A 27,825-nucleotide genomic window follows, 5' to 3' on the forward strand; every position below is an offset into this window, starting at 1 on the left:
CTAAGGAAGGGGATTCCATCACCTCCCTAGGGAACCCATTCCAGTGCTTCACCACCCTCCTAGTGAAATAGTGTTTCCTAATATCCAACCTAGACCTCCCCCACTGCAGCTTGAGACCATTGATCCCTTGGTTGCTAGGTGCTGGATTGCGATATCTGAGCACATGGGGGTCAGCCAGGACTCCTGGGCACCCCCCGACGGGAGGGGGTGGGGAAACTACCCAGAACAAAGCAAAATGGAACCAATCGCTCCAAGGGTTTCAGCTCCGGGGACCACAGTTCTAGACCTGCAGGGTCCAGGAACCGGGTCGGAACCCTCACCGTAGCGGGGAGCCCCCTCCCAGCCTCCCGTGTCAGTGCCTGCCAGAGCAGCCCGGTGCGCGTCTGCGGCGAGGCCGCGTAGCTAGTGCGGGAACTCGGTTATTTCCGCCATTCGAGGAGCTCGAGGCCGGGAGGGACCAGCAGCTGCTGTCTAATGCAGGCCGCCGAGCTGCACTTGGCTCCCGTCTTGAGCCCAGGCACTCGTGCTGTGTCGTGAGCACAGGCAAAGCAAACCCAGCAGGCGTCAGCATCACTCCAGCCTGCTCCAGCGCATGGCAGGGCTGGCACAGGCCAAGGATCCTGGCTGGGACTCCTCCTCCATTGAGATCACACACGTAGGCAACATGGGCCTGACAACGCCTTGTTTTATGACCTCTACAGTAGCGAGGATTGCCCCAGCCCCCTACATCAGCAGATATGTTCCAGATAAGGAATTAACCCTTTTATATCTTGGGCCAAAATTTACAGACCGTGTGTGTATGTGGGTGTTTTCATTTACTTCAGTGGGCTTTCGAGGGGGTGGGGCTGAGGGCCAGGACTCCTGGGTTCTATGCCAGGGTCTGAGAGGGGAGTGGGGTCTAATGGCTAGAGTGGGGGGGGGGGGGGGCTGGGAGCCAGGACTCCTGGGTTCTATTCCTAGCTCTGCGTTGGGCATGGGACTGATTTCCTTGTGATTTGGGGGCACTCAGCTCCCACAAAACAGTGGGCACTGGCAGTGAGTGGCGCCTAGACACAGACCAAAGAGCCTTACTTTAGGCACTCGGCTCTGAACACTTTGGCCCTTTTGCACATTGCCGGCGGATGGGGAAAGTGAAGTCCAGAGAAGAGATGTGTCAATGGAACCCCGGAGTCCTGCGCTTCTGCCCTCCCCTGCTCTAACCACTAGTCCAGCCTTCCCTCCTCTCCACCACTCAACACCCAAACCAACAGTCAAATAGGACGCGGGAGGCCTCGTGACAGCCCATCTGGCCCGGGCAGGATGGGACCAACCCCCAGCCCCGCAAAGAGTCAACAGCGGCCATCCTGCCCGGGGACTCAGATCAATAACCAGCTTCCTCCCGGTGACTGTTGACAAAGGCTGATAAATATCAGCCCAGGACTGGGTTTCTCTCAGACACGCCCGTGCGACAGTACAGGTGCCTGGTGCAGTGCCGGCTGGCGCGGCCCAGCATGGCTTACCCGGGGATCACCGTCCGTCTCATCGGCGACCCCAGCGCAGGGCCCCCCCAGGCCGCCCCGCACTGGGGGCAGCGGTACCAGGAGCTCAAGAGGCAATGTCTGCAGCGGGAAAGCCTCTTCACTGACCCGCTCTTCGACGCCGTCCCCAGCTCGCTTGGATACTGGCAATTCGGACGTGGGTCTGAGAATATCCAGGCGCTGGAGTGGAAGAGGCCCCAGGTAGGTCAGATGCTTTCGCAGCCAGCCAGCGCTCCCTGCAGGCAGGGTGCTGGGGTCCCCCTGCCAGTGGCTCCCTCCCTGGGGAGAGGCAAGATGTGAATCCCCACGAGTCTCCCGAGGATGGGAGGATGCCGCACTGCTGCCTCTGTGGGGTCAGGAAGCAAAGGGAGCCAGGTGGAGTGGGTGTTGTTGCTGGCGCCTAGTCTCCCCGGCCGAAATCAGGGCCCCGTCGCGCCGGGCGCTGCCCAGACCCCGGCCGAGATCAGGGCCCCGTCGCGCCGGGCGCTGCCCAGACCCCAGCCGAGATCAGGGCCCCGTCGCGCCGGGCGCTGCCCAGACCCCGGCCGAGATCAGGGCCCCGTCGCGCCGGGCGCTGCCCAGACCCCAGCCGAGATCAGGGCCCCGTCGCGCCGGGCGCTGCCCAGACCCCGGCCGAGATCAGGGCCCCGTCACGCCGGGCGCTGCCCAGACCCCGGCCGAGATCAGGGCCCCGTCGCGCCGGGCGCTGCCCAGACCCCAGCCAAGATCAGGGCCCCGTCATGCTGGGTGCTGCCCAGACCCCGACTGAGATCAGGGCCCCGTCACACCGGATGCTGCTGTCACGGAGTCCCTGGGCGATGCTCTGGAACTGCTCCCCATGAAGCCAGTCAGGACTCTGGGGCAGTCGCCTTTCTGTGAGCAGCCTGTCTTCAGGACCCACACCTCACCTGGCTTCCACCTTCCTGGGTCTGACCTCGGAGCATTCAGCATCCCCTGCCCCTCCGTGCGCTTCCCACAGCGAGTCCGCCCAGGCGGGCTCCTGGGGAAGGCAGAGGGTCCTGCCCCCCAACTCCGCAGTCAGACGGGACTCTCAGCCAGCCAGTAACACAGAAGGTTTATTGGACGACAGGAACATGGTCTAACACAGAGCTTGCAGGTGTAGAGAACAGGACCCCTCAGCTGAGTCCATTTTGGGGGGCAGTGAGCCAGACAACCACGTCTGCACTTCACTCCATGTCCCAGCCAGCCCCAAACTGAAACTTCCTCCAGCCCCTCCTCCTCTGGGCTTGGTCCCTTTCCCGGGCCAGGAGGTCACCTGATTCCTTTGTTCTCCAACCCTTTAGCTCTCACCTTGCAGGGGGGAAGGGCCCAGGCCATCAGTGGCCAGGAAACAGGGTGTCGGCCATTGTCTGTGTCCAGACCCCTGCACACACCTGCCCTCTAGGGCTCTGCAGTGATCATACACCCTCATCCCACCACCTAGATACTTAAGAACTGCCTAGGGGAAACTGAGGCACCCCCACACTATTCAGAGGAACCATTAAGAACAGTCCCACTTCGTCACATCTCTCCCCCCTTCGAGATCGAACTGAGCGGGGTCATTTTAGCCAGTGACCTGGGGAAGTTCAAAGCCACCAACGTTCCCATGAATGCTCCAGCATCTCTCCTGTTCCTTGGTAGGAGTTACACCAGGCCCTGCCAGTTTCACGCCCTCCCTTAGGTCGGGGGTGGTTGATAGCACTTGCAGGCCACATGTGGGAAGGTTTATGCGGGTTTTAGGTGGCCCGTGCCCTTTGGCCACCCCAAAACCCCAGGGGGTCAAACTGGGATTGGGTCTTCTCCCCAACAAGTTGGCCAAACACAGCCACTTGGTTATCGGACTGTTTAACTTTCTTAACCGCTTTCACTTCATCTGAGACCTTCTCAAAGCTATCCACACTGGATCTTTCAACAGGAAAGTCAGTGGATCCATTCACAACAGAAAATTTCTGGCTGTTAGGAACTGAAACTTTCTTGATTAAATCACTTTCACACCCTTCAGTTACAGTAAACTGCTTGCAAAGACTCCATGAGGATTCCTTTCCCTAGGGTTTTTCTGTGCAACAATTCACCCTTCACAGAAATTCTGCTCTTACCCTCTTCACCTAGGGCTTGCTCTAGAGGAACACTTTCCTGAGCAACAACAGACTCTTTCTGGGTCTCCCTTACATCCAGAATCACCTCTGGCCCATCAGGCAGATTCCTAACAATCCCCTTTCAGGCAAACTTACAGACTTCCTAGATAAAAGGCTAGAAGCATTCTCCTTCCCTTTGCCACACACAAGTTCAGGAATCTTTTCCTTCTTGCTACAGGTTTCCACACCCTCAGTAAATAACACAATCACATCACCTTCATGCTCTCCTTGTGCCCTGGTTAGGATCTCACCCTGATTAGTCAGAGTTGCGACACCCTTTCCCAACCACACACTAGAAACAGGCAAAATACAAGCACCAGAATTGTCTGGTCTCTGGGATTTTGCTAGGACACTAACTGGATGCGACCTAGTTACAGGGCCATTCTCCCGAGCGGACACAAACTTAGGACCCTTCCCTTCCTGGGCTTTAGCTGAATCCAGAACCAACTCTGAGACAACTGCACGACCCTCAACCATCACAGGCTGAAAGGCCCCTTCTGTCTGCTCCACAGACAAAGAAGAGCCAGACACACTTTCTCCTTGACCAGACACCCAGCTTGGGATCTCGTTCCCCTTCTCCCAGCACACAAGGCTGGTCACAGACAACTGCTTGGAGATCAGGGTAGTTCCCTCCACAGGCAAGTCAATACCCCTGACAGACACAGGCACGTTTCCTTCCCTGTCACACTTCTCCACCCAGCTAACAGGTAAGGTCCAGGGACACTCATCTTCCACTCTCCTCGCCTTCCCACCCTGCTGACTAGACACAGCTATCAGCTCACAAGGCTGCCTAGGCTCATCCAGACTTTCCTTACCAAGCACCTTGCCACTCCCCACAGATCCCCTGCCCTGCCTGTGTCTCCCCCCACTCAGCTGGGGTCTCAGCTCCCGCTGTGCTCAGCGCTGCCCTTGCTGTCCCAGTGGGGGCAGGCAGCGAGCTCGCTGCTTTCCTCACTGCATCAGAGCCAGCGTGAGCCCCCTCTCCAGTGTACAAAGGGGCAGGCAGCATCTCTCTGTCCCACCCAGCCCCAGGGGTCTGGTTACAGGCAGGCAGGTAGCCTGAGTCTAGCTGCTCCTCCCCCCTGCCAGCCAGGTCATCTGCATTTTCACTGACCATTTCCCTCTCCGCCAATTGGTTCCCTGGATTCAAATTCAAACCCTTGGCCGTTACAGGCACAGGGTCTGGATCCTGTCCCAAAGAGAGACAGTCACCCCACAACAGGGTCTCGCAGCCGATATCCCGGAGAACCCCAACGACGAGCCAGCCCCACCCCTCCTTGGTCTGCACAGGGATCTGGGCCATAGGCAGGGCGAGGGGCTTCGTCCCTGGGATCCTCACCCATCTCACACAGCCCCTCAGCATCTGAGGCTGCACCACCCAGGGCCTGACAACAGTTCTCTCTGTCCCAGGATCTCGCCACCCCAGGAATGTCTCCCCATTGACTGTCACCTTCTGCTCCCACTCAGGGTCTGAGGGGCCTGACCCCAGAAACTCCACACAGACATATAGGTTGGGGTCAGGAGTGGGAGCCTGTCCACCTCCCCACCCATCTGGCTGACGGAGTCTATGGCCTTGCGACCCAGCAAGGGAGCTAGACACTGGGGCTTTTCCGCAGGGTCCCCCTGGTTCAAATCGCCAGCCTGCTCAAAGGCAGTGAGGTGGCATCCACATCCCCCCCTCCTTAACCAGGGGCAGCAATTTAGTTTCGAGGTTCCCTGCGGAACTGGCCCCCTGGGGTCTATCCCCACTCACCCCGGGGAGGTCCCCTAAGCCTCTCCGCTCCCCCACCGCCAGTTCATGCTGCTGCTGCTTCTGCAGCTCTTTCTCGGGCTCTCGCTGTCACTCACGGTCCTCTTGCTCTCTCGGACTCCACTCCAATCCCGTCCGTATCTGATCCCCCGATGGGGAACCTGATCGTGAAGACCCTCGTCTGGTCGGGGACAGGAGTCTTGGGGATGCCTGGCTACCACTCCAGCTGCTCCCAGATCCTGCTATAGCCCCCTTTGGGGTCAGGAATCTGTTCCTTAGAGCAGTCATCCTCCTCCAGCTGCATGATGAACTGTGCTTTGGTGAACTTTCCAATGTGTAACCCTCCCTTTCTGCACAGGGTTACACTGTCCTTCTGAAGGAGACGGTGACAGGCCATCACTCCGCTCTTCCCAAGTTGCTGTGGACTCACAGGCCTGTGTGCTCTCAGCTCCCCACGGTTTCCAGGGAGAACCCCTCGTGTACCAGCCCTTCTCGAGGTCACCACCTCTTTGCCAGGGTCAAGCGGCAGACTCCTCTGCCCCTGGGACCGCTCGCTGCAATCCCCAGGGGAACCCTGTTACTGCAAAAGTCCTTCTCTCTCCCAGGGCCAAGCCGCAGGCTCCTCCGCCCCTGAAACTGCTCACCGCAGTCCCCAGGGGGACCCCATTACTGCACAGTCCTTCTCGCTGGTCACACACTCCCACGGGTTAACCGCCCCCCGAAACCGCTCCTCTCCTCTTCAGCATGCCTGGTCCTCATCAATCCCCCTTCGTTTTACTGCTCCCCAGTCACTTACTGCAGGAAGCGCCATCCATGGGGTGCAGTACATCCCACTTCTGCCACCAGTTGTCACGGATTTCGCGGGCGATGCTCTGGAACTGCTCCCCATGAAGCCAGTCAGGACTCTGGGGCAGTTGCCTTTCTGTGAGCAGCCTGTCTTCAGGACCCACACCTCACCTGGCTTCCACCTTCCTGGGTCTGACCTCGGAGCATTCAGCATCCCCTGCCCCTCCGTGCGCTGTCACTTAACAGGGCAAGAATGCAAGTCTCTAATTAAGAAGGTGACTTGTTTTCTTCACCTGGAGCTCTCTCCTCAGACCCCGTTGCAGTATAGGCAGAAGTGTAGCTTCTGGGTTGTTTGCTTTACGATTAGCCAAATGATAAGTGATTTGTTTCACTAATCAGAAACCGGAGTCGGGCAGAGGTTAGGCTGCCAATTCTTCCTGTATCCAGATGTGTCTCGCAGTGAGCACTGATCATGAGCTCGCAAGCGCTCCGACTGCCTGAGGCAGGCTCTCACACCATTGTCAAAGGGATCCCAGTACCGAATTGAGTCCAGACCAGGGCTTGAGTTCCACGCAAGATGCGCTGGCAACGATTTGGCCTGGGATGGTGGAAATCTTGCAAGCTCAGCTGCACATGGGAAATTTCCCATCAGCTGGAATGGATGAAAGGTCCTGAGACCGGCCTAATGCCCCCCCCGCCTTCCACAACCCATCTCTACTGTGCCCCCACAAGAGTGGCAAGTCATTTGCGGCTGAAGCTACGGTTGCTAGTGAAGAATGCACTGTAAACAGAGGGATGGGAACAGGGATAGATAGCTTTCAGATGAGAACACTCAACATCTGTAGTGTTGCCCCTTCTTCTGACACTAGTATCCTACTCCTGACACCACTGTTGCCCCTGTGCTGAATGGCAGCAGGTGTCTGGAGCCCGGCAGTTTGGCTTCCCATTGCAGGAGAAATCACTGATGTGGAGTGTGTGTCTATTCTAGGTGTAACTTGCTTTATTTACATCCATGCCCCAGTCTTGATGTGAGATGGTCAAACAGCATGCAGGGTGATACCTTGTCCTGGGAATCATAGACCAACGCCAAAGCTCAAGGAGCAACTCTGCCTCAGGAACGGACACTCAATAGTGTGAAAGGCAGAGAGCAAACTAGCTGGCTACTCTCCCAGCTCCCTCTCTCCCCAAGCTGCCTCTACACAAAACCCTTGTGCAAACCCCAAACTACACAGCATGTCTGCATGAGACTCAAACCCTGCTCGCACACTCAGAACTTGGAAGACTACGTGTAACAGCGCCACCTGGTGATGCCTGCCATCGCGATATAAAAAATGACAGTCAACCATTCATTCCCCTCCCGCTGTATAATATCCGTGCTGGACTCTGCTCCTCAAACCAGAAAGCTCCCTTCTCTATTCTGTCTTGCAGGAAATCTGCAGGTCCCCAAAGTTCGTAGAAGAGGAAATGAGCCGGACTGATGTCAAACAGGGCCAGCTGGGTAAGCACCTTCTCCTCCCCTTCTGAGCGCCCTGCACGTGGTTTCATCTTCCACCTTGGACAATGCGCAAAGAGGTGGGCTGCAAACTTAGCCCCGCCGACAGAGCCCTCACGCCACACGTGGGCAGTAGCTGCACCCTCACAACTGCTGTGCCTTTCCTGTTGGCCCGGAGTGGCACACGTGGGGGACAGCGCTGCTCTCCAGTGGCTAACCCACGTACAGACACGAGAGAGAATTTCCCTGTAGTTTCCTGCCACCGCCAGGACAACTCTTACTGAATTAAACTACATTCAATATGGTTTAACATAAGCATCTTAGGAGCTCATTGCATTAGAAATGCCAGCGTTTGTGTGTTATTGCAACAGACTAATGCAAACCTTGGAAAGTGTGAAGAGCTTCCAGGGAAACAGCTTGCTAACTAGGTAAACAGAGTTCTGTGGGATGCAAGTCTGTCTCCGAGCCAACGCAGCTGGTTTAGCTGAAGCTGTTAGCACCAAAGGTCGTGGGTTCAAATGATCCAGTGCAACAGAACTGTCCCAATCGACTCACCCCTCCAACAGGCAACTGCTGGTTCCTGGCTGCAGCTGCGTCTCTCACCCTCTACCCACGGCTCATGCAGAGGGTGGTACCCAGAGAGCAAAGCTTTGCACGAGAGGACTATGCTGGCATCTTCCATTTCCAGGTGGGTTGCCCAGCCTGCGGGACCAAAAGGGGGCTGGTCAGGGGAGCTGGCGGATGGTGGTAGACAGAGGGGGTATTTCTCCACCTAGCCGGGGGCGGGGGGGGGAGGTGGGGTGGCTAGGGCAGTTGCAGGGTGGTAGCCTAGGCTGTGCATTAGGAGTGAAAGGGAGCCTTTACTTCAGGGTTGGCACATTGCGGGGCCCCAGGTGCCGATGCGTTAGGTGCTGTCCAAACTCAACGCAAAAAGACCAAATGGACGAAGGGTCCGATTGTCAGAAGCGAGAGGCACCCACGGCTCAGCCCTGGCCGCTTTCCGCACCTCTTGCGTTCTGCTCCATGTCACTCCTTATGCTCTCATGGAAATCTCTCTCTCAGGATGTGCTGTTCACCTTCTCCTAGCCCCTAGTCTCCAACTCCTCCCCCCTATTGTTTCCAATCTCCCCTAAGCAGCAAGCAGGGTCATTCAGGTCGAGCACCCAAGCATGCGATGTTCCAGTAAACCGGTGTCCCCCGCCCCCGCCACCCAAAGCATCAATCAGGACTAAGCCAAAACCTCGGCTCTGAACAACCTCAGACGCATGGGGAATTTGGCTCAGAACTTCATGGCACTGACCAGTGGGAACCATTAACCCCGGTGGTGCTCTGTGCTGGAGACTTTCCAATATGAGGGTGCTGCTGTGGGGCCAATCCCAGATTGAGCGCCTGACCAAAATTTTTCCATCAAATGCCCGAAAACCTGAAATATTTTGATTTAAAAAATTGCCACCATGGTGCCTCATGGGAATTGTAGTTCCAGGGTCTCATGCGCCTGTTCTCCTGCATGGCCAGGGCTCCCAGGTTTGGACTACATCTCCCAGGATGCATCACCATCTTGCCTCTTCGAGGGCGTGTTCCATAGGCCTCCCTGGCCATGGGGCATCATGGGAGATGTAGTCCAACCAGAGGGATTGGCCCATAGAGGAGACTAGGAACACAAGGTGACTGAAGAACTCCTCCCATAAGGCACCATAGTGGCACTGTTGAATGGAAAGGCTTCAGTTCAGTGTTTCTCAACCTTTTGGATACCAGGGACTGGCTTCTGCCTTCCTAAACTGGATCAGGGAGATCTCAGGGACCAACACTATTGGGCTTAATAGTGGAGTCACTGACGGAAACGTATTGGCCTTTGGGATGGTAGCAACATGCAATGTGCTAATGGGGTCTTACTCTCCAGTTCTGGCAGTACGGACAGTGGGTGGATGTGGTGGTTGACGACCGGCTGCCTGTGAAGAACGGAGAACTGGTCTTCGTGCGCTCCTGCCAGAGCAATGAATTCTGGATGCCCCTGCTGGAGAAAGCCTATGCCAAGTGAGTTGGCTCATCCCTGCCCTACAGCCGGGTAGCTTTGCCCCCAGCCTTGCATTGCCATGGGGTTACGTAGCTGGGGAACAAAGCAATCCTTGCTACTGATGTCGCACTGGCTGGCCAGAGAACTCAGAGAGCCGAGAAAAGGGGGAAAGGTTCATTTTCCCAAGTTGACAGTGGGGGAAACTGAGGCACAGAGCCTGTCCAAAACCACACAGTCACTGGCATAGGCCCCAGGAGTCCTGAGTCCCAATCCCCCCTGCTCTAATCCACCAGACCCCACTCTCCACCTGCAGCTGGGCACAGAACCCAGGAGTCCTGCCTCCCAATCCTGCATGCTCCCTTTCTGTTTCCCCTTCCCACTCACTGCCCCAATATCTGTTTCAGGCTCAATGGCTCTTACGAGGCCATGAACGGCGGGTACATGAACGAGGCCTTTGTGGACTTCACGGGCGGGGTCGGGGAAAGCTACCAGCTCAAGATGCCCAACCCAGAGCTCTTCAAGGTTATCCGCGTGGCCCTCAGGAAGAGGTCTCTGATGGGGGCACACATCAAGGTGAGCGTAGGGAGAATCTCTCCTCTCAGCAGCTGATGTAATGCTGGGCCCCGGGTGGAGCACCAGGAGCAAAACTTGAACCCAGGACCTTGGGATCTTAACCAGCTCCTGGCATGTGTGAGGGTTGCACTTCTCCTGTGTGGTTCTGGCTCCTTCTAGTGGTGGCTGGGCCACACAGCTGTTTAGGAGCCTACTATGATGTTGGCTACCAGACCTACACAGACCCTGACCGAAATCAAGGCTCCCGTTGTGCCAGGTGCTGCAGATACCAGCCAAGATCAGGGCCCCGTCGGGGCTGGGCGCTGCCCAGCCCCTGGCCGAGGTCAGGGCCCCATCGGGGCCGGGTGCTGCCCAGCCCCTGGCCGAGGTCAGGGCCCCCCATTATGCTAGGTTCTGTAAAATGCAGAGTCCAAAGAGCTGACGTTCTACAGACAAGACAACAGGCAGGGTGGGGAATGACCCAGCTGAGTAGCAGAGGTGGGAGTAACACCCTGCGCTCTGAGGGTCCCAGTGCACAATCCTACCCACCAGCCCATGCTGCTTGCGGTTCTAACCCGGCTGGGTTTGGCACACACCAGGGGCCCTTGGTGGGAGTGGGTGTAGCAGGCATGGCAAGGGGACCCCAAGTCTCTCAGCGGAGTACCTTGCCGTAGCGTAGGCAAAGCCTGATTGGGGGGTTGTTTCTTCCCTCTCCCCTAGATCACCCAGAAAGAGGACATGGAGGGACTCACGCCAGAGGGGCTGGTGAAGGGACACGCCTACTCCATAACAGCTGCTCACAAGGTGGGCCCGCAGCTACCCCTCCTTCCACTGGCTGAGGGAGCGCAGAACATAGTGCTGGCTGGCGCTCGGGGATTCTGGGGGCAGAGACACAGCCTGGTTAGCTCTGTGAAGCGTATCGCAGGAGCCCCCAAAGGCCCCCAACGAGATCAGAGCCCCATCGTGCCAGGTGCTGCACAGACAATCCCTGCCCCAATGGGGTTCCACTGTAAACCAGGGAGCCGGCCTGGCCCGCTGCATCGTCTTCTTTGGGCGGCCACCCCCGGCACGTGATCAGGCAGTGCCAGAGGGGAGATATCCTGGGGGGAGCTCCCCGCCTGCATGTGGATGTGCAGGTCACATGACACTTTGGTTAGAGCCAACGGGATGGAGCTGGGCCCAGCCTGCAGGACAGGACCTGCCGCTGCGGGGTGGGTTTGCTAACTGACCTCTGCCAGGGCATCCCACCCCTGCCCCCGTGACAGGCTGTCAGGACTCAATCCCCCCCCAAAAGGATTTTAGTACATATTGTCTCCCTCTGCTACCTTCCAGTTGCCCATCACTGATCTAACTAGCCCACAAAAGGGTTATTATTCCCATTATACAAATGGGGAAACTGAGGCCAGGGGAGCTCCAGGCAAGCGCCTCGATAATTACCACATCACCGTAGCACCTGGGAGCCTATCACAGACCAGAGCCCCACAGCGCTAGGCGCTGTACAAACAGAGAACAGAAAGACAGACTGGGGTACCGGCGAAGGATAACACAAGGGTCGACAGGTAGACACAGACAGGGCCCAAGGAAACAATGAGCCATGACTGGTCAGTGCGATGGGCCGGGCGGGGTCCCAGCAACCTTCCTGAATGCCGACCACATGCCACGATTCAAGCCCGTTTCCCCGCGTGCCTTTGTACAGCTGCATCACAGGGGCAAGAAGCTAAAGCTGCTGCGGCTGAGGAACCCCTGGGGAAAGGTGGAGTGGAACGGCCGGTGGAGCGACCAGTGAGTGTGGGGAAAAGAGCGGGGTGGACCCGAGGGGCACACCAGAGTTTTAATGAGGAACATGACAGTGTTCTGACAACTGCTTGCAATATACATCACCCCCAGGCTGCGTTACTTTATGAGTGAGCAGCGATTACACCCAGGGTCTCTGCACTAGGAAACACAAGCCTTCCCAGCCTGAGCTAACAGACCCAGCTCCCTTAGCTTAGGTTCCCGTGCTCACTAGCTCGTCACCCCTCTGCAAGCAGCAGCGTACAGGGCGTTGGGGGGCTAGTTTCCCTCTGGAAGAGAAATCAGGGATGTGGCATCAGGGAATGTTCTCAGTACAACTTATTTATTGACACTAGACATGCCAGTCCTGGAGCAAGGCTGGTCCCACGCAGCACTCAGGTGAGCCCCTCGTTCAGGGATCTCAGCCCCACCACATGGTGTCCGGCTCCACCCCCAAGAGCTGACTCGAGTTAGGGTGGAGCGCAAACTCCCCGGCTGCTTGCCAGAGGGCCCCAAAATGAAATTAATGACAATGTGGTGTTTCTTCAAAGACTGAACCCTTGCTCACACACGAAGAACTTGTAAGGCTGTGTGAAACCTGGTGACTCCCCCCATCACAACTACATGCCTGGAGTGGGACTCTGCATCTCAAAGCACAAGCCTCAGCTGCCAGAGCTAAAAGACCTGAGCCAGTAACTCTGGGGCAGGTGCAGGGTCTATATGGCCCAGACGCTGGGTGGCAGAGTCCCAGGGAGCACATCTAACCCCTGCACCGTTCTCCTCTCTGCTTAGCTCCTCGCTGTGGGCAGGGCTGGATCCCCAGCTCCTGAAGAGCCTACAAGTGAGAAAGGAAGACGGGGAATTCTGGTAAGAGACCCAGCCCCACACACAACAAAGGGGACTATTTGGGGGAGCTGATACCGGGGTAGGGGTGGGAAAGGGCAGCGCAGGGCATGTCAAGTATGACAGGCGGCGCTGTTTCGCATTACCCAGGCCTCCGACCGAGATTGGGGTCCCTGTTATGCCAGGCGCTGCACAGACCCTGACAAAGATCAGGGCCCCATTGTGCTGGGTGCTGCAAGGACCCTGACCGAGAACAAGGGCCCCGTTGTGCCAGGTGCTGCACAGACCCCGACTGTAATCAGGGCCCACTTTCTGCCGGGAGCTGCCTCAGAGAAGTTACAGTAGAAATAAACAAAGTTTGGGAGGGGAAACTGAGGCACAGGGAGGGGACGCGCCTGGCACAAGGTCACCCAGCAGGTCAGTGGCAGGGCTCGGAATAGAACCCAGGTCTTGGGACTCCCCGTCTGGTGCCCTGGCCTGCTAGATGGAATCCCTGCTATTGCACAGGGATGCAGTAAAGAGACAGGCTAGGCCACGTGTGAGTCTCTACAAGTGTGGGGAGAGAACGGGGCCCAGTCCCCAGCTGGTGTGTAAACTGGTGCAGCTCCATTGGAGTGGACAGGACTGAACTGATTTCTGCCAGCTGGGGAGCTGGGCTGCTGGATCCTGCTCAGAGCCAGGTGCTCCAGGGCTCCCTGACGGACCAGTACTGGATTGTGTCTGCACCTCCCTGCTCTCTCTCTGTCTGTCTCAACGGACAGGATGCAAATGGACGACTTCCTGCGGTACTTTGACGGCCTGGAGATCTGCAGCCTGACTCCAGACTTGCTGGAAGAGGAGAAGGAGGTCGGCTGGAACGTTCACTCCTTCCAGGGGCGCTGGAGCATCGGCTATACCGCCGGCGGGTGCAGGAGCTCGGGCCTTCGAGGTAAAGGGCTCTGCCCGAAGGAGGAGTGGGGAGAGGGACTGGCCCATGAGCCCTCTCATGGTTAGGTCCGGGTGAACAAAGGCTGCTGACCCTCAACCTGAGCCCCACAGCTTGTCCCCACTGAGAAACCCCCCTGAGACGGAGCACAGAGAGAACTCAACATGTCGGCTGGCCCTGGAATTACAGGGGGCTGCAGGTCGGGATTGAGGGGCTGCAGCAGATCCGGGGGGGGGGGCAGGGCGCAAGGAGCCCGTGCAGGAGCCAAGCGGCTGTGTATGGCAGGGGGGCCTGCCGGCTGGTGCACACAGGGGCCTTAGGGGCAGAACCTGGGATGGGGTTGGGGGATCAATGACTAGGCAGATCCACAGGGCCTTTTCCACCCACAGCCCCCCACATGGGCTGGGGGGAGTGGATGCAGCAGGGGGGGCTGTTGCATGCTGAAGCAATTGCAGGGATTCCTAGGGGTGGTGGAGGTTCTTTGCCCCCCCCCCCAAAAGCATAAAGGGCAATGTCGCCTCTCCCTCTCCCCCCTTCCCCCCACCCCGATGCTGAGACTGGCCTGGCCTCACCCCCTCAGACAACTTCTGGATGAACCCCCAGTACAATGTCTGCCTGCTGGAGGCGGATGAGTCCGACCTGCGGAAGCAGCGCTTGGACCCCGGCTGCACCCTGCTGGTCTCCCTGATGCAGAAGGACCGGCGCCAGGGCAGGAAGAGGGGAAAGGACTTTCTGCCCATTGGCTTTGAGATCCTGAAGGTAAGGGCTGACCCCGGGAAGTGTAAGGGGCCCCGCTCCACCCTGGGGTCAGCCGGAGCACCTCCCACTGAGCTCACTGGCCCAATACACCAACCCTTCTCTGCCCACCCAGCGGGCTCCATCTAGCTCCTTGCTGGGGCGTCCTCGCCCATGACGAGTGACAGCCCCAAGGGGGTGCCAGCGGCTATGCTACCCGCCCCTGGCCAAGGGGCTTGGGGCAATTGTCCCGCAGCCCTTGGATTTGCAGCGACAGCCAAGGGTGAGACCCTGGCCCCCTTAAAGCCAGAGACAAATAATCCCCCCAGAAGAGTCAACCCTGGGACTGGGGTCAGGGGCGAGGAAGGTGGTATTAGCAAGGGGGATTTTGGGTGCTGGGAAGTGGGACAGGTCAAAGAGGAGTGAGACGCCCCAACTGAGGTCAAGGCTCCCTCATGCTGGGCGCTACCCAGAACCCCACCAAGATCGGGGTGCCCATTGCGCCAGGTGCTGCGCAGAAGTCAAGTGAGAGAGCCCCTGAACAGACGGAGAAAGGACCGTTCTCCCCCACGCGACAGGTGGGGAAGGGAGGCCCAGAGAGACGCGAACTGACCCCCAGTCTCCTGCCTTCAGCACAAGGCTGCGGCAGCCTCTTACGGCTTCCTTGAGAAGCCCCAGGCAGGGCGGTGTGGTGCTGTAAGGAAGCTGCCTGCTCCAGTCAGCGGGAACGGAGCAGGTTCTGCATCCCACTGGGGACCCTGATGCTCCTCGTGAGTGACGCTGTAGGGACACGGTGTGCGCAGACCCCTGTCAGAGCCTGCCCTGTGTCCCAGCGGAGGGAGCAGAAGAGCCCTGGGGTGGGAGGGGAGGACCACAGAGACCGCCAGGGTTTCTTGCTCAGTCGCTCTCTGCTGTTTTTCTCTTACAGATGCCCAAGGAGGTAACTAGCAAGAGAGAAGCTGGGCTTTCCATCAGCCCTGGCTCTCCGTGCATGGGCCAGACTTTCATCCCAGCTTGTGGCCAGGCGGTTGATTCGCAGTGGTTAAAACACGGGGATGCTGGTGGGGATGGCTCAGAGAGCAGCTTGGGCCATGTTGGGAACTGCGGGAAAGATCAATGAATGGGATCTAAAAGGAGTGAACAGAGCCAGATCCCCAGGTGGTATAAATTGGTGTCGTTCCTTTGGTGTCAATGGGGCCAGATCGCCAGCCCGTGTAAACGGGTGTCACTCCATTGGCTTCCCTGGAACTCAGCTGGTTTGAACTGGCTAGGAGGCAAGCAAACCCAATATCTCTGCAACAACTGGAGCCCGCCCCAACAGACTACAAGCCTAGTCACTGACCAGGTTCCACACTGACTGGCCCAGACCCTCAGAGTTATTTCGGCACCCGACTCCCACTGATTTCAGGCCCATCTCCCCGCAGTACCTGGAGCAGAAGACCATGTCCCAGAGGAGGGCGCTGCTCCAGCCTCTCCATGCTGTGTGTTGGACCTCGCACATCCCTATGAGGGATGTCACTGGCCGCTACAGGCTGCCGCCAGGGGATTATCTCATCATCCCCAGCACTGGCTACCCGATGGAGGAGTGCGATTTCACCCTGCGCATCTTCACGGAGAAGGCACACAAGTTCCTGTGAGTCCCAGCTTCCTGACACCCACGGGCCTTGCAAAGAGAAGCCGTGAACAGGGGTTTGCACGGTGTGGGCTTGGCGCATCCAGTTTAATAATCGACAGCATGGCTGAGGGGTTAAAGAAGGGACTGGGAGTCAGGACTGTGGGGGCCCTGCCCCAGATGTGTCGGGGAGCGGTTAGGTTAACAATGGGGGGTTATGACTCCTGGGTTCCATTCCCAGCTCTGGGAAGAGAATGGGGGCTAATGGTTAGGCTGGGAGTCAGGACTCCTGGGTTCTTTACCTGGATCTCCAAGGGAATATTAGCTAGTGGTCAGAGCACAGGGGCTGGGATTCAAGAGACTGGGATTCTTTTCCCAATTCTTCCCCCATCTCAAAGTGTGACATTGGGCAAGTTGTGTCCCTGCTCTGTGCCTCAGTTTCCCCATCCCTACAATGAAGTTAAATACCTAGCTCACCAGAGGGGGTGTGTGACGTCTAATCCATGTTATATAGCAGCCTGGTACCTCGAGGTGCTGCATGCATTTCCCATCCGCTGCATGGCAATTCTTTTCAACCCCTGCCACTGCAGAGTGGTCTCCTAACACTGGAGCTGGGGAAGGGATCAAACGGGGTGTGGGTGTGGTCCAGTGGGATAGCGCCCTCTATCGGACACCAGTGCAATGGCAGCAGCAGGCGGCGTGGCACAGTTTAAGGCCTCAGATCACCAATGCATTTTAAGCAAGTGCTTAAATCCATCCCTGTTTCGCAAAGCACATGCTTAGCTTTAAGCACGTCTAAGCGTATTAAGCATTTGCTCAAGTGCTGTCCCAGAGAGGGCTGCAACGCTGACTCTAAATGGCTAAACAAAAGGAAGATGCTAAAGAAGAGAGAGAGAAGGAAAAGAGTAAAGAAAACAACCCGATACTGGGAGGAAGGGATAAGGAGACTCAATTCCCAGGGCTGCCAAAACGTTCCTCTGTACCATGGGCAAGCCATTCACAGCCTCACTTCCCCCGTCTGTACAATGGGGAGAACAGCACCTCCCAACCTCACAGGTGTATGAGGATAAATACACTAAAGAGGGTGAGGCGCTCAGTTGTCCAGTAACAGAGGGCCATCGATCAAAGTACCTCAGATAGACAGATACTGAGTGCCCATCTTAACAAGCTATTGTGTAATGTTTTTGTGACTTTCAGGGAAATTGATGATGAAATCAGAGCAGACATGAGACCCCCTCAGGTAACAGCATCTCGGCTAACTTACTGTGGACAGTCACGCTTACCAGTGAAGCACGTTCCATCCCAGCATCTCAATGTGCTTCCGAGGAATTTTCAACACCGTCCTTTCCGCGTCCCCAAAGCAGGGCTAAGTCCACCCACTGGTGAAACACACCTAGCCAGGAAGCACAAAAACCATCAGCCAGCAGCTCTTGAGAATATTCTGCAGGACAAACTCAGCCACTATACATGTGGATTCAGGTGGAGGAAGGGGCAGGGGGTGGGCGGGGTCGGGGAAGGGAGCCTTCTGAAATGTAGCCAGGGCTGTTCCTGGCTGAATGCACGCAGCTGCTGTTAAAGGGATTTACAGATGAACATAAGCCAAAGCTAAGAAAGATAGCAGCCTTTCTTCCGAACTGCAGGTGGGTACACACTGCAATCAACGTGACCACAAGTGTACAGAGGGAGTCGTGCGGACACCATGTTGGATAAACGATATTAACACAGGGCTTGATTCAAGGCTCATTCAAGCCAATGGGATTCTTTCCATTGCCCCAAAGCCCTTTGGGGTGATCCCCTCCGAAAGGAGAATTTAGAGGGTGTGGAATGAAATCAGAAAAGGGAAAAACTAGGGATGTTCTTAACGGCGAGACACTACCAGACTGTGCAATTGCTCTTTGCTTCCGTCCCGCGGCAGCAGGGTTGGTAACTGAAGCTGTAATTTTTAAGACATTCTGATTACCATGTAAATCAGGCTGAGGTCAGTTCAGCTCATGCTAACAAGCCTAAGCCAGATGAATTCCGGCTCAGAAATCAGGCAACACTTTCTTAACCGTGCGGGTGATTAGCCACTGGGACAAACTCCCAGGGGGAGTTGTCGTTTCTCCATCTCGCGGTGTCTTCAGATCCAGACCGGACACCGGAAGAGATGCGTTAGCCAAACATACCTTGTTGGGCTCGGTACAGGGGCATCTGGATAAAATGCACTGGCTGGCCAGTGTTATGCAGGAGGTCAGGCGAGATCCTCTAAGGCACCTTTTGGCCTACGAAAAGAAACCAAAACAAGTGTTCACACAGGTCGGTTAATTCAGGTCTTGTCCATTCAAACTGGAACGGGTGGTAATTCACCACCTCTTGTCGGTCAGCGTGTCGACACTGGTTTTAGCGTGGGAACCTTCTATCTCTAATTTAATACAAGTCATGGCACTTGGGCTGCCCCTTTAGAGTACGGCTATGCGGCAGTAAAAGCCCTGCAGCACAACCGTGGCTGGCTCAGGTCGGCTGACTTAGGCCATGGGGCTAACGGTTGCCATGTAGATGTTCGGGTTCAGGCTGGCGTCCAGCCCCTGAGACCCCGTGAAGGAGGAGGGTCCCGGAGCCTGGGCTCCATCCCAAGCCTGAATGTCTACACTGCAATTTTTAGCTCCATAGTCCGAGCCTGAGGCAATTGATCTGGGCTCTGAGACACAGTGAGGCAGGGTTTTTTACTGCAGTGTAGATATATGGCTAAGGGCCAGAGAGCTGGGGCTGGCCAGTCCTGTCCTGAAGCAGCACCCCTTTAAGAACAGGGCTTTGGGCCTGGCAGAGGGGAGTATCAGGCCTCAACGAGGACTGGGGAAGAGTTGCCAGGAGCAGGGAAGCACTGGCAAGGGAGACTCTGGTTCAGTGGAAAGTTAGTGATTGGATTTATGCTGAACTGTCCTGTGTCTGGGTTTGTTGAAGGTGTCGGTGCACCGAGACTCTGGGTGTGGTGTTGATTTTCTCCAAAGCTGGGGGGACCAGCCAGCAGCCTACAGTGCTCTTAAACCAAAATGTCCATGCACAGATGGGCACCAAAATAACCGGCGGTGTGAATTACAAGGGATCTGGTTCCAGTTCATGTGTCAATAAGCCCCAAATGGCTGTAAGGAAACGAGTGCGGATTTGTGCATTGACAACCCCTTTGCCCCCCATCTGCAGCAGGTTAGAAATGCAAAAGAGAAAAAACACCCTTGGTATTTTCCCTCGGAGGGACTAAAAACCTAGGAATGATCCAAAACTAAATGGAAAATTGGGGGCATGGTTTTTCCTCAGCCTTTCATGCTGGGGTAGCTTTCCTATCATGTCTCACCCCAATGATACCTCATTCCCTGGCCCCCTCTAGCAGCACCCAGAGCAGAGCCTCTTGCATTGCAGGCAAAGATTCCACCGAGTTTCTTCACAGGTGAAAATATTTTAGGCAAAATGCCACAGGCAGCTGGCCTGAAAACCTGACCCTCTTTCCCCAGAGAATCCCCAACGAGGAGGAATTCGAGCAAACCTTCCTGAAGCTTGCAGGACCGGTGAGTGGGGTGGGGAGGATCCTGGGTTTGAATGTTTTGAATGGGATGGGTTATTGGGCTCTTTTTCTACACAGCTGGGCTCTGGATTTCCTACGAACGCTTTGATTTGCTCTTGGGGCCAAGTTCTGACCTCAGATGAACTGAAGCCACACAGGGGTTGCAAGGATGGAAAAGACAACTGGCTATTTCCAGTGTTCTCTATGGGGGGAAATCAATCAATCCAATGGTATTTGTCTGCCCCCCATTAACACAGTATCTGAGCACCCCATGCTCTTTCATATAGATTAGGGTTGTTAGAACAGAGATAGCTAAAGGGGGAGGGGTGGGATATGATGGAGGTCTAGAGAATCATGAACGGTGTGGAAGCCGTGAAAAGAGAAGTGTTATTTGCCCTTTCCCACAACACAAGAACCAGGGGTCACCCAGTAAAATTAATAGGCAGCAGATTTAACACAAACAAGAGGAAGTACTTTTTCATGCAATGCACAATTAACCTGTGGAACTCCTTGCCAGGGGTTGTTGTGATGGCCAAAAGTATAATGGGGTTCAAAAAAAGAACTGGGTAAGTTCATGGAGAACAGATCCACCAATGGCTATTAGCCAAGATGGTCAGGGACACAACCCAATGCTCGGGGCAACCCTAAACCTCTGATTGCCAGAAGACAGGGGTTAATCGTTCCATGATTGCCCTGTTCTGTACACTTCCCCTTAAGCTCTGGTATGGGCCACTGTCAGAGATAGGATACTGGGCAAGATGGACCCTGGTCTGACCAAGTGTGGCAGCTCTGATGTTCTTATCCCTACCTCAAAGGGGGTGGTAGGAGAAAGTGTGATTACCCCTATTATACAGTGGGGAAACTGAGGCACAGAGAAGCTAAGTGACTTGCCCAGGTTGACACGGAGTCTGTGGTAAAACAAAGAATTGACCCCGGTACCAGGCTAGCTCGCTAACCCCTGGACCATCCATCCTGCCTCTAGGAAACCCCATTTAAACCCACTTGTGTTGTTTGGTTGGCAGGACAAGCAGATCGACACTGCCAAACTGCAGGATATCCTGAACAAGGTCACGGCAAAGCGTGAGTGCCCCTGCACAATCACCTCTGTAGGGAACCAGGGAATTGGTTCTACCCTTCCCTGTACTCCTTAGCCCTGCTGTCCCAGGGAGGAGCTTTAATCCCAAAACATCCCCGACTCTGTCCCCAACCTCCAATGGACTCAGCTTAGAGGGTGGAAAGTTGGCCTGTCCCAGGCTTTCTCCCTCTCAAGACAGGAAAGGGTCTGGTCGCAATGGAAATAAAACAGTTCAGCACCAAGGGAGCCAGTGTTTGACCAGTTCAGACAGGACCTGTCTGGCAGGTGTCTCTGCAGGTGGAACACTTGGCCTTTCCCCCTTGCGAGGTAAGGTAGTACAGTTCTCCTCCTTTGAGGGATGGGGAAACTGAGGCACAGGAGAGGGGAAGTGACATGCCCAAGGTTGCACAGGCAGTCTGCGGCAGAGGCAGGAAGAGAAGCCAGGAGTCCTGGCTCCCAGTCCCCTGCTCTAACCAATGGACAACACAACACACTCTCCCCCGCAACCCCTCCAATCACCATGAGCGAAGAATATCACTCAGCAGTGGTGACTCCCAGTCCCCTCTCTCTAACCATTAGGTCACATACCGTCCCAGCAGCAGAAATTGAATCCAGGAGGCTTGACCCCCCCGGCCCCCGCAGCCTGCTCCAACCACTGTATAACACTCTCTGTCCTCTACTGGAAGAGCTGCAAATAGAACCCAGAAGTCCTGATCCCCAACTCCAGTTTCAACCAGTAGATGTTAATCCCCTCCTGACTCCCAAACCCCCTGTGGAATCCACTTCCTTCCCAGAGCAAAGGACAGAACCCAGCCGTCCTAACTCCCAGACTCCCCTGTTCCAACCACTAGACTCCCCTCCCCTCCAGGAGCATGGCAAACACTTCAGGCTGCTTCGGTGCCTCTTGACAGCTGCAGGCCCAGCAAAGACAATGGGCCAAACCCCCGTCTTGCCCACCGTTATGAGATAAGCCTTTATCTAACATCGCCACATGCTTACCTTGCAGAGAGTCAACTGAAGACGGATGGTTTTGGCCTGGAGCTCTGCCAGAAGATCATCCAGCACTTTGATGTATCCTTTGGAGAAGAAAACTAGGGTGGGAGATGTTAAGAAAAAAACATCACATGGCCCAGGACAGGGTAACCCCACGACGAGGGCCGGGCATGAGGGAACTCAGCTGTAACTGGGATAGCAATGCTCAGCCTCCGTCTTCTCTTGCTGGCAATGCGTATTACAGATCAAAGGGGCAGATTGTCCCATATCTTCCGATTGTGTGGCTCTTCCACTGTTCTCTGGAGCCGGCCACTGTTGGAGATGGGAAACTTGAGTAGCTGGTTCCCTGGTTTCCGGCAATTCCTATGTTTGCTCTATGGGTGGGTTTAGCCTGAGCTGAGCCCCAGAGCCGCCTGGGAACAGGACCTCGCTGGGGGAGGAGGGAGCTGTTTGCATGAATAAGGAAGGGGCAGTGCCTCTGGGGTCTGGCTCTCGTATGATGAAGGGATCTTAGGACTTTGGATTGTCAACCCTCCTGCTGGGAAACCCCATCAATGGGCTCAAAGGGCTAATCCCACTTGGGTCAGTGGGGTTTGAACCCTGGACCTAGAAGCACGTGCCTACCACTGTGTGAGCTAAAGAAGTTTGTCCCAGCTCCTCAGAGGTATTAAGGCACCTAATTCCCATTGAGATGTAGGCTTACAGCCCACAGGCATGAGTTGTAGTAGCCTGTTAACCTAGGATGGGTTACCCACAGGCAAAACTGTCCAAAGAGCCACGTTCACCTCATTGCGGAGAATACCCCAATGGGGCTCCCCGTTCTGGGCGCAGCCCACAGACACCAAGCTCTCCATTGCCCTGTGAACGGGGAAAGATGGTGGAAGAACAGGGGAAGTTGAGACAGGCTCCCCTTTGCTACAAAAGCCAGCCGGGTGGGAAGCAGGAATCGGAGAGAGCCGCGCATCTCCTCCCGGCGCAGGGCTGGTGTTTTCCCTTCACTGAGCGGCATCAGCACAGCAAGACTGGCAAACTGATGCTGCCAGAGTTCAAGCACCTGTGGAGCAAAATTAAAGAATGGGAGGTACGCATGGTGGCAGAAAGTCACAGGTTCGAGTCCCACCCCCCCAGAGTGATGCAGCGGCTGGGTTATTAGCCATGCTGCCCTTCCAGAGAAGCAAACAATCCCCATTTCTGTAGGCTGCCCAGTAAAGGGGCTCCAGAGGATAGGGGAAGATTGGTACTCTTCCAAGCTCTGCCCTTGCGAGTCACCAAAATAAGGCATCGCTCACAGTATGTTGTATGGCTCAGTGAACCTCCCTCCCCGTTCTTAAATCAGGGACGAAATAGTTATCGGACACCTAAATGATCACTGGGCCTCTGCGTTCACCCTTTCCCGAGAGGGACAGAGGCAGTTCACACCTCTCCAAGCTATTGCCTCTGGCACTGGGCTTAATCTTCGGAGCTGCCAAGGGGTCACAACTTCCAGCCAAGTCAGGGAGAGCTGCCGCTTCCCAGCGCTGACCGGGGTCAGAGACCCACAAAACGCACTGACCAGGGGGCTGCATGTGGATTGGGCTCCGTGTAAAATGCTGAATTAGATTCCTCTTGGTACTGGCCTCTGGCTCAGGGTTGGGGCGGGATGTGATTTTAAGCCCGTGTACTCTCTTGGATCCTAACTCTCCTGCTCCCATTTGACAGGCTGTCTTTATCGGGTATGACGTGGACCTCACAGGGACAATGAACATCCATGAAATGCAGCTGGCGCTGGATGCAGCAGGTAAGGAGAGGGGCGGTGTCAGGAGTTAAAGGAGAGCAGCAGGGAAACAGTTGGGGCCCTGTGACCTCTGTTGGGATGCAGGAACAGCATTGACCATGCCTGCCAAAAGGGTGAAGCCTCAAAGGTGTGGAGGGGTCAAAGGGGAAACAGCAGCTGGCCAGCCGCGGGGGACACTGCTGCAGAGGGATCAAGGGGGGGCCCCCCGCTGTGGAACTCTGCTCAGACATGTGTGAGGATAGAGACAAGGCATACGGTCAGAGAGCTACCCTAAATGGGGTGTGTGTGTGTGTGTGTTTGTATTGCAGAGCTGAGTGCAAAAATGGGGTTTAACCCTCTGATAAAAAGACCTGGAGGTGTCCCCCACCTCCTCCACCCCGCAACTTGGAAATGCTGCCACCGATTTCTAAAGCGTCGCGGTCATTTCTCAAGCTCAGCAAATCCCGGCCACTGGGGACAGAGGGGAAAACGTGGGGTGCTTGCCTGACCCGCAGTGCAATAGAGTCAGCAATCCTCGAATCAGAGAAACGTCGGGCTGGGAGGGACCTCGAGACGTCATCAACGCCAGCCCCCTCCACTGAGGCTGGGCCGTGTAACCCTAGACGAGCCCTGACCGGGGTCTGTCCAATCCAGTGAAGGGGATCCCACAACCTCCCTTGGAAGCCTGTCCCAGAGGTTTACTCCCCTTAGGGTTAGAAAGTTTCTACTTCTAGCCAACCTAAATCTCCCCTGCTGCAGATTAAGCCCATCACGTCTTGTCCTCCCTTCAGTGGACACGGAGAACAGCTGATCCCCACCCTCTTTATAACAGCCCTTCCTGGCTATTCTCAGGTCCTCCCTCAGTTGTCTTTTCTCAAGACTAAACATGCCCAGTGTTCTTAAACTAGGACCAGGAGCCCACACTCTCAGCTCGGCCATGGACCTGTTGGGGGACTGGGCAAGTCACCCTCCTCCGCCTCTGTTCCCCTCCCCCGTTTCCTCTCTTTAGACTGGATGCTCCTGCCAGGGTTGTTCGTACAGCGCCTGGCACAAATACAAGCAGGAAAAAGCTCTGACACCAGGAGTGCTAAACATTAGCCCCAGGAACTGACCCAGGGCCAGGTCATGGGCACGATGCTTTCGTCTTCCATTCAAGAGTTCAAAGCCATTTAGAGTAATTAAATAGGGATTCTCTTAACCTCGCTGCCTCTTTGCCTCTCTGTGAAATCAAGTAACTTGCAAAGGTTACAGTGCTCTCGAGTCCCCACGGCTGTGCTGTAATCCCTAGACCATACAGCCTTTCCAGGACAGGAGGCACCCACTGAGTGCCCCCAGCTTCGAGTAGGTGTCTGTTGAGATATTGAGGCGCATTAAACTGGAGAAGACAAGATCAGCCTGGGTAATAGCTGCAACAACAAGCCCCGGTGAAAGTCCGAACACCGTGTGAGTCTCAGGCTTTCATTGTCCTTTTCGCCCTTTGCACGCAGGTTTCCACTTGAACCACCAGCTGAGGGAGGTCATCACAAGCAAATACCGCGACCGCTACCTGATGATCAACTTTGACAGCTTCCTGTCCTGCATGGTGCAGCTGGAAGCCATCTTCAGTAAGCGCCATCTTCCGCTAGGCTAACAGATGATGAGCAGCTCTGCCGCGAGTGGCTGTGCGGATCCACGCCTCTCCAGCAACAGAGCCACGTGCACAAATCACATGCTAAGAACACCCCAGTGTCAGCAACCATTCGTAACCCATCTTCTCCCCACCTTTCCACTTCATCCAATCTGTCTCCTCAGAACAAGTCGGGAGAAATACAGCCCTTGCAACATGACCCGGTGGTAAACCGGGTGCTAGCTGGAGGAAGGAGAAGAGATGTAGAATGGAGAATTTTAAAGGGGGCTGAAGGGGAGGAGAAGAGGTTTGAATCCCATGCAGGAGATTCAGAGATGCTAAGACCAGAATGGATCATTCTGACCATCCCAGTCTGCCCCTCCTGTACAGCACAGGCCAGAGATCTCACCCAGCGATCCCTATAGTGAGCCCAGTTTCTTGTTGAATTGGGGTGTGTCTTGTAGCAAGAGATGGGAAGCCAGCATGAGACCAGGCAGCAGAGGGGAGACACTGGAAGAGCAGGGCATGAAGCTTTTGCTCCATGTATTAATCAGTGGGTAACTCCAGCTGCTCATTTAAGAAGAGGATTTAAAAGCAATCTGTGTGGAGGGCCACATGGTTTTGGAAACAGATCTAAACTGGAACAATGGCTCAGAACGCTCCACTTGCTTGAATGTTATGGGCATGCGATGTCAACTATAGGGCATGATGGGACTGCTGAATTTAAACACCGTGGAGTCAGTGATGCAAATTGGGATGTAAGGGCCGAACTTCAGGCTCCTGTGTGCAACAGAGACTGATGTTCCCTGGGTCGGTGTCTCCATTCCGTGCTCACCGGGCAGCCGTTGACACCTGTGCAAAGCGACCACGCCAAGTGCCACCAATTCCAAATGGCAGCACTTGACACCAGCTTTGCACTGGTGCAAACGAGTGTGCACATTGCAGGGCAGAGGAGCATCCTACTGTGTGCACGCAGGCATTGGGGTGGGAGCGTTACGTGGGCAACAGCTGCCTGCTAAGTCTCGCTTTCTTTTGGTCATGGCAGGGCAGTGCCAAGCGTATGACAAAACCGGTGATGGGATGATCACCATGACGCAGAAGGAGGTGAGAAGCACGGGTTACTGCCTCTCGCTCATAGCGGCTGCTGCTCTTTGCCCCAATGCCGGGCACTGAGCCGAGACCCCTATTCCTTCTGCAGCAGCATTTAGTAAGCCTGAGGCTCATGCTCACGAGCTTCCGTGTTCAGGCTGCCCTGACCTGTTGTGTTGTACCACCTCATGCTCCACTGCTGGGTCTGGTCGGGATGGGCATGCTCCAAATCATCCTCGTAATCCCCCCCGTGTCCTGTCCTTCAAGAGAAGGCATTCGGAGCACCTGTTTAGCAGTGGAAGGAAGAAGGGCTGGTTTGAGCCAAGTAAAGTGCAGACAGGAGGAGGACAAACTTCTCCCACTCAGCTCTGCAGAGTGCCAAGCTACTCCTGGGTCTCCAACAGCTTGGCTGCTACACCTCAATCCTGACACCTACTAGTACAGTTCGGAGATTGCCACACGCAGCCGTGCTGGTGCCCCTCAGTCCCAATCTGCAGCTCCCACTGCCATCTCAGCGCAAGTCCACCTGCAATCCCAAACCACAACCCCTCTCCCCTTCTCGTCCCATTCCGGGCTTCTTCCCCACAGCTGTGCTTAACCCCCTTGGTCCCGATCAGCCTCCCATCCCCACTATTACACTCCTGCCTCCACCCCACCACCTCTACCGATGTCCCTCAATCTTGGCTATTCCACCCCAGGCTTCCGACACAGATCTGCCAATGCTGTCCACCACCATACTGCCCTTTCGGGCGTGGGCGTGTCTTGGACAAACCGTGCCAGCCATTACTCCAGTGACAAAGGACTAGCATGTTTACCCAATGCATCACTCAGCCACCACCGTAGGGCCCCGCTGAACACTCTGCAGTGGGTAGAATTGCTTCCTGACCCACCGCAGAGTATAAAAAACGCTAGTGAAATTCTGCCCCACCCCTTGCTTTTCTCTTTCCTATGACCCATGCAACCATCTTTCCTAAAGCAGCTTCCAAAGTGGGGGGTTCTGTTTTGCAGCACTTATCTTGACACACAGCATCGAAGATACACAAAGACGGGTTGCCTGCTAAATGGTTCGGTTTTGTTTCTGCCTTTCAGTGGCTGGAGCTTGCTACCCTCACCTAACCTGGAAGAACGGACAGAATCATCTCCCGGGAGGATCAGCAACAAATACCTAACAAGAGGCAATAAAAAAACAAACAAACATCAATTAAGGGGGATGCATTAGGAGAAATTGAATAGATAATTTTGCACTAATCATTTTGCACTAATCCATAGCATTCAAGGCTCGAAAGGATCATTAGATCATCTAGTTTGATTTTCCCTATCACACAGGCCAGATTAGTTCAGCGTTATCTCTGTATTAAGCCAAATAATTTGTCTGGCTAAAGTCTCTCTTCCAGAGAGTCAGCCGTGATCTGAAGTCTTTAAGAAATGCAGAATCTGCCACTTTCCTTGGGAGTTCATTCCCGTGGTTAATCACCCTCCCTGTTAATCTCCCTTCCTTCTAACTCTGATTTGTGTGGATTTAACTTCCCGCCATTTGTTCTTATTCCGCCTGTCTCTGCTAGATTAAAGAGCCCTTTAGCAATATGAAATTTTCTCCCCAGGAAGGTACTTATACACCGTAATCAAGTCACCTCTTCATC

The 27,825-nt window shown here is 55.5% G+C and overlaps 1 protein-coding gene across 1 annotated transcript; it reads left to right on the forward strand.

Moving 5' to 3' along the window:
* The first annotated feature begins 1,490 nt into the window (after positions 1–1,490).
* Positions 1,491–27,344, forward strand: CAPN12 (calpain 12). Its single transcript, XM_074937938.1, has 21 exons — positions 1,491–1,718; positions 7,617–7,686; positions 8,247–8,368; positions 9,581–9,714; positions 10,099–10,267; positions 10,967–11,050; positions 11,943–12,028; positions 12,812–12,886; positions 13,624–13,790; positions 14,368–14,546; positions 15,451–15,462; positions 15,947–16,155; positions 17,332–17,374; positions 19,620–19,673; positions 20,692–20,749; positions 21,751–21,815; positions 22,717–22,818; positions 23,436–23,514; positions 24,978–25,094; positions 26,142–26,200; positions 27,275–27,344. The coding sequence occupies exons 1-21, from the start codon at positions 1,491–1,493 to the stop codon at positions 27,299–27,301; spliced, it is 2,139 nt and encodes a 712-aa protein (XP_074794039.1). The 3' UTR covers positions 27,302–27,344.
* Positions 27,345–27,825: the final 481 nt, after the last annotated feature.

This window comes from Natator depressus, chromosome 23 (genome assembly GCF_965152275.1).
Source record: "Natator depressus isolate rNatDep1 chromosome 23, rNatDep2.hap1, whole genome shotgun sequence".
Lineage (NCBI taxonomy): Eukaryota > Metazoa > Chordata > Testudines > Cheloniidae > Natator > Natator depressus.

Bases quoted from the DNA above. Each gene is read 5' to 3' on its own strand.
- CAPN12 (XM_074937938.1), top strand. From the start codon at position 1,491: ATGGCTTACCCGGGGATCACCGTCCGTCTCATCGGCGACCCCAGCGCA. The intron at 16,156-17,331 runs GTGAGTCCCAGC...TGTGACTTTCAG, and splicing joins GAGAAGGCACACAAGTTCCT to GGAAATTGATGATGAAATCA. The intron at 26,201-27,274 runs GTGAGAAGCACG...TCTGCCTTTCAG, and splicing joins TCACCATGACGCAGAAGGAG to TGGCTGGAGCTTGCTACCCT.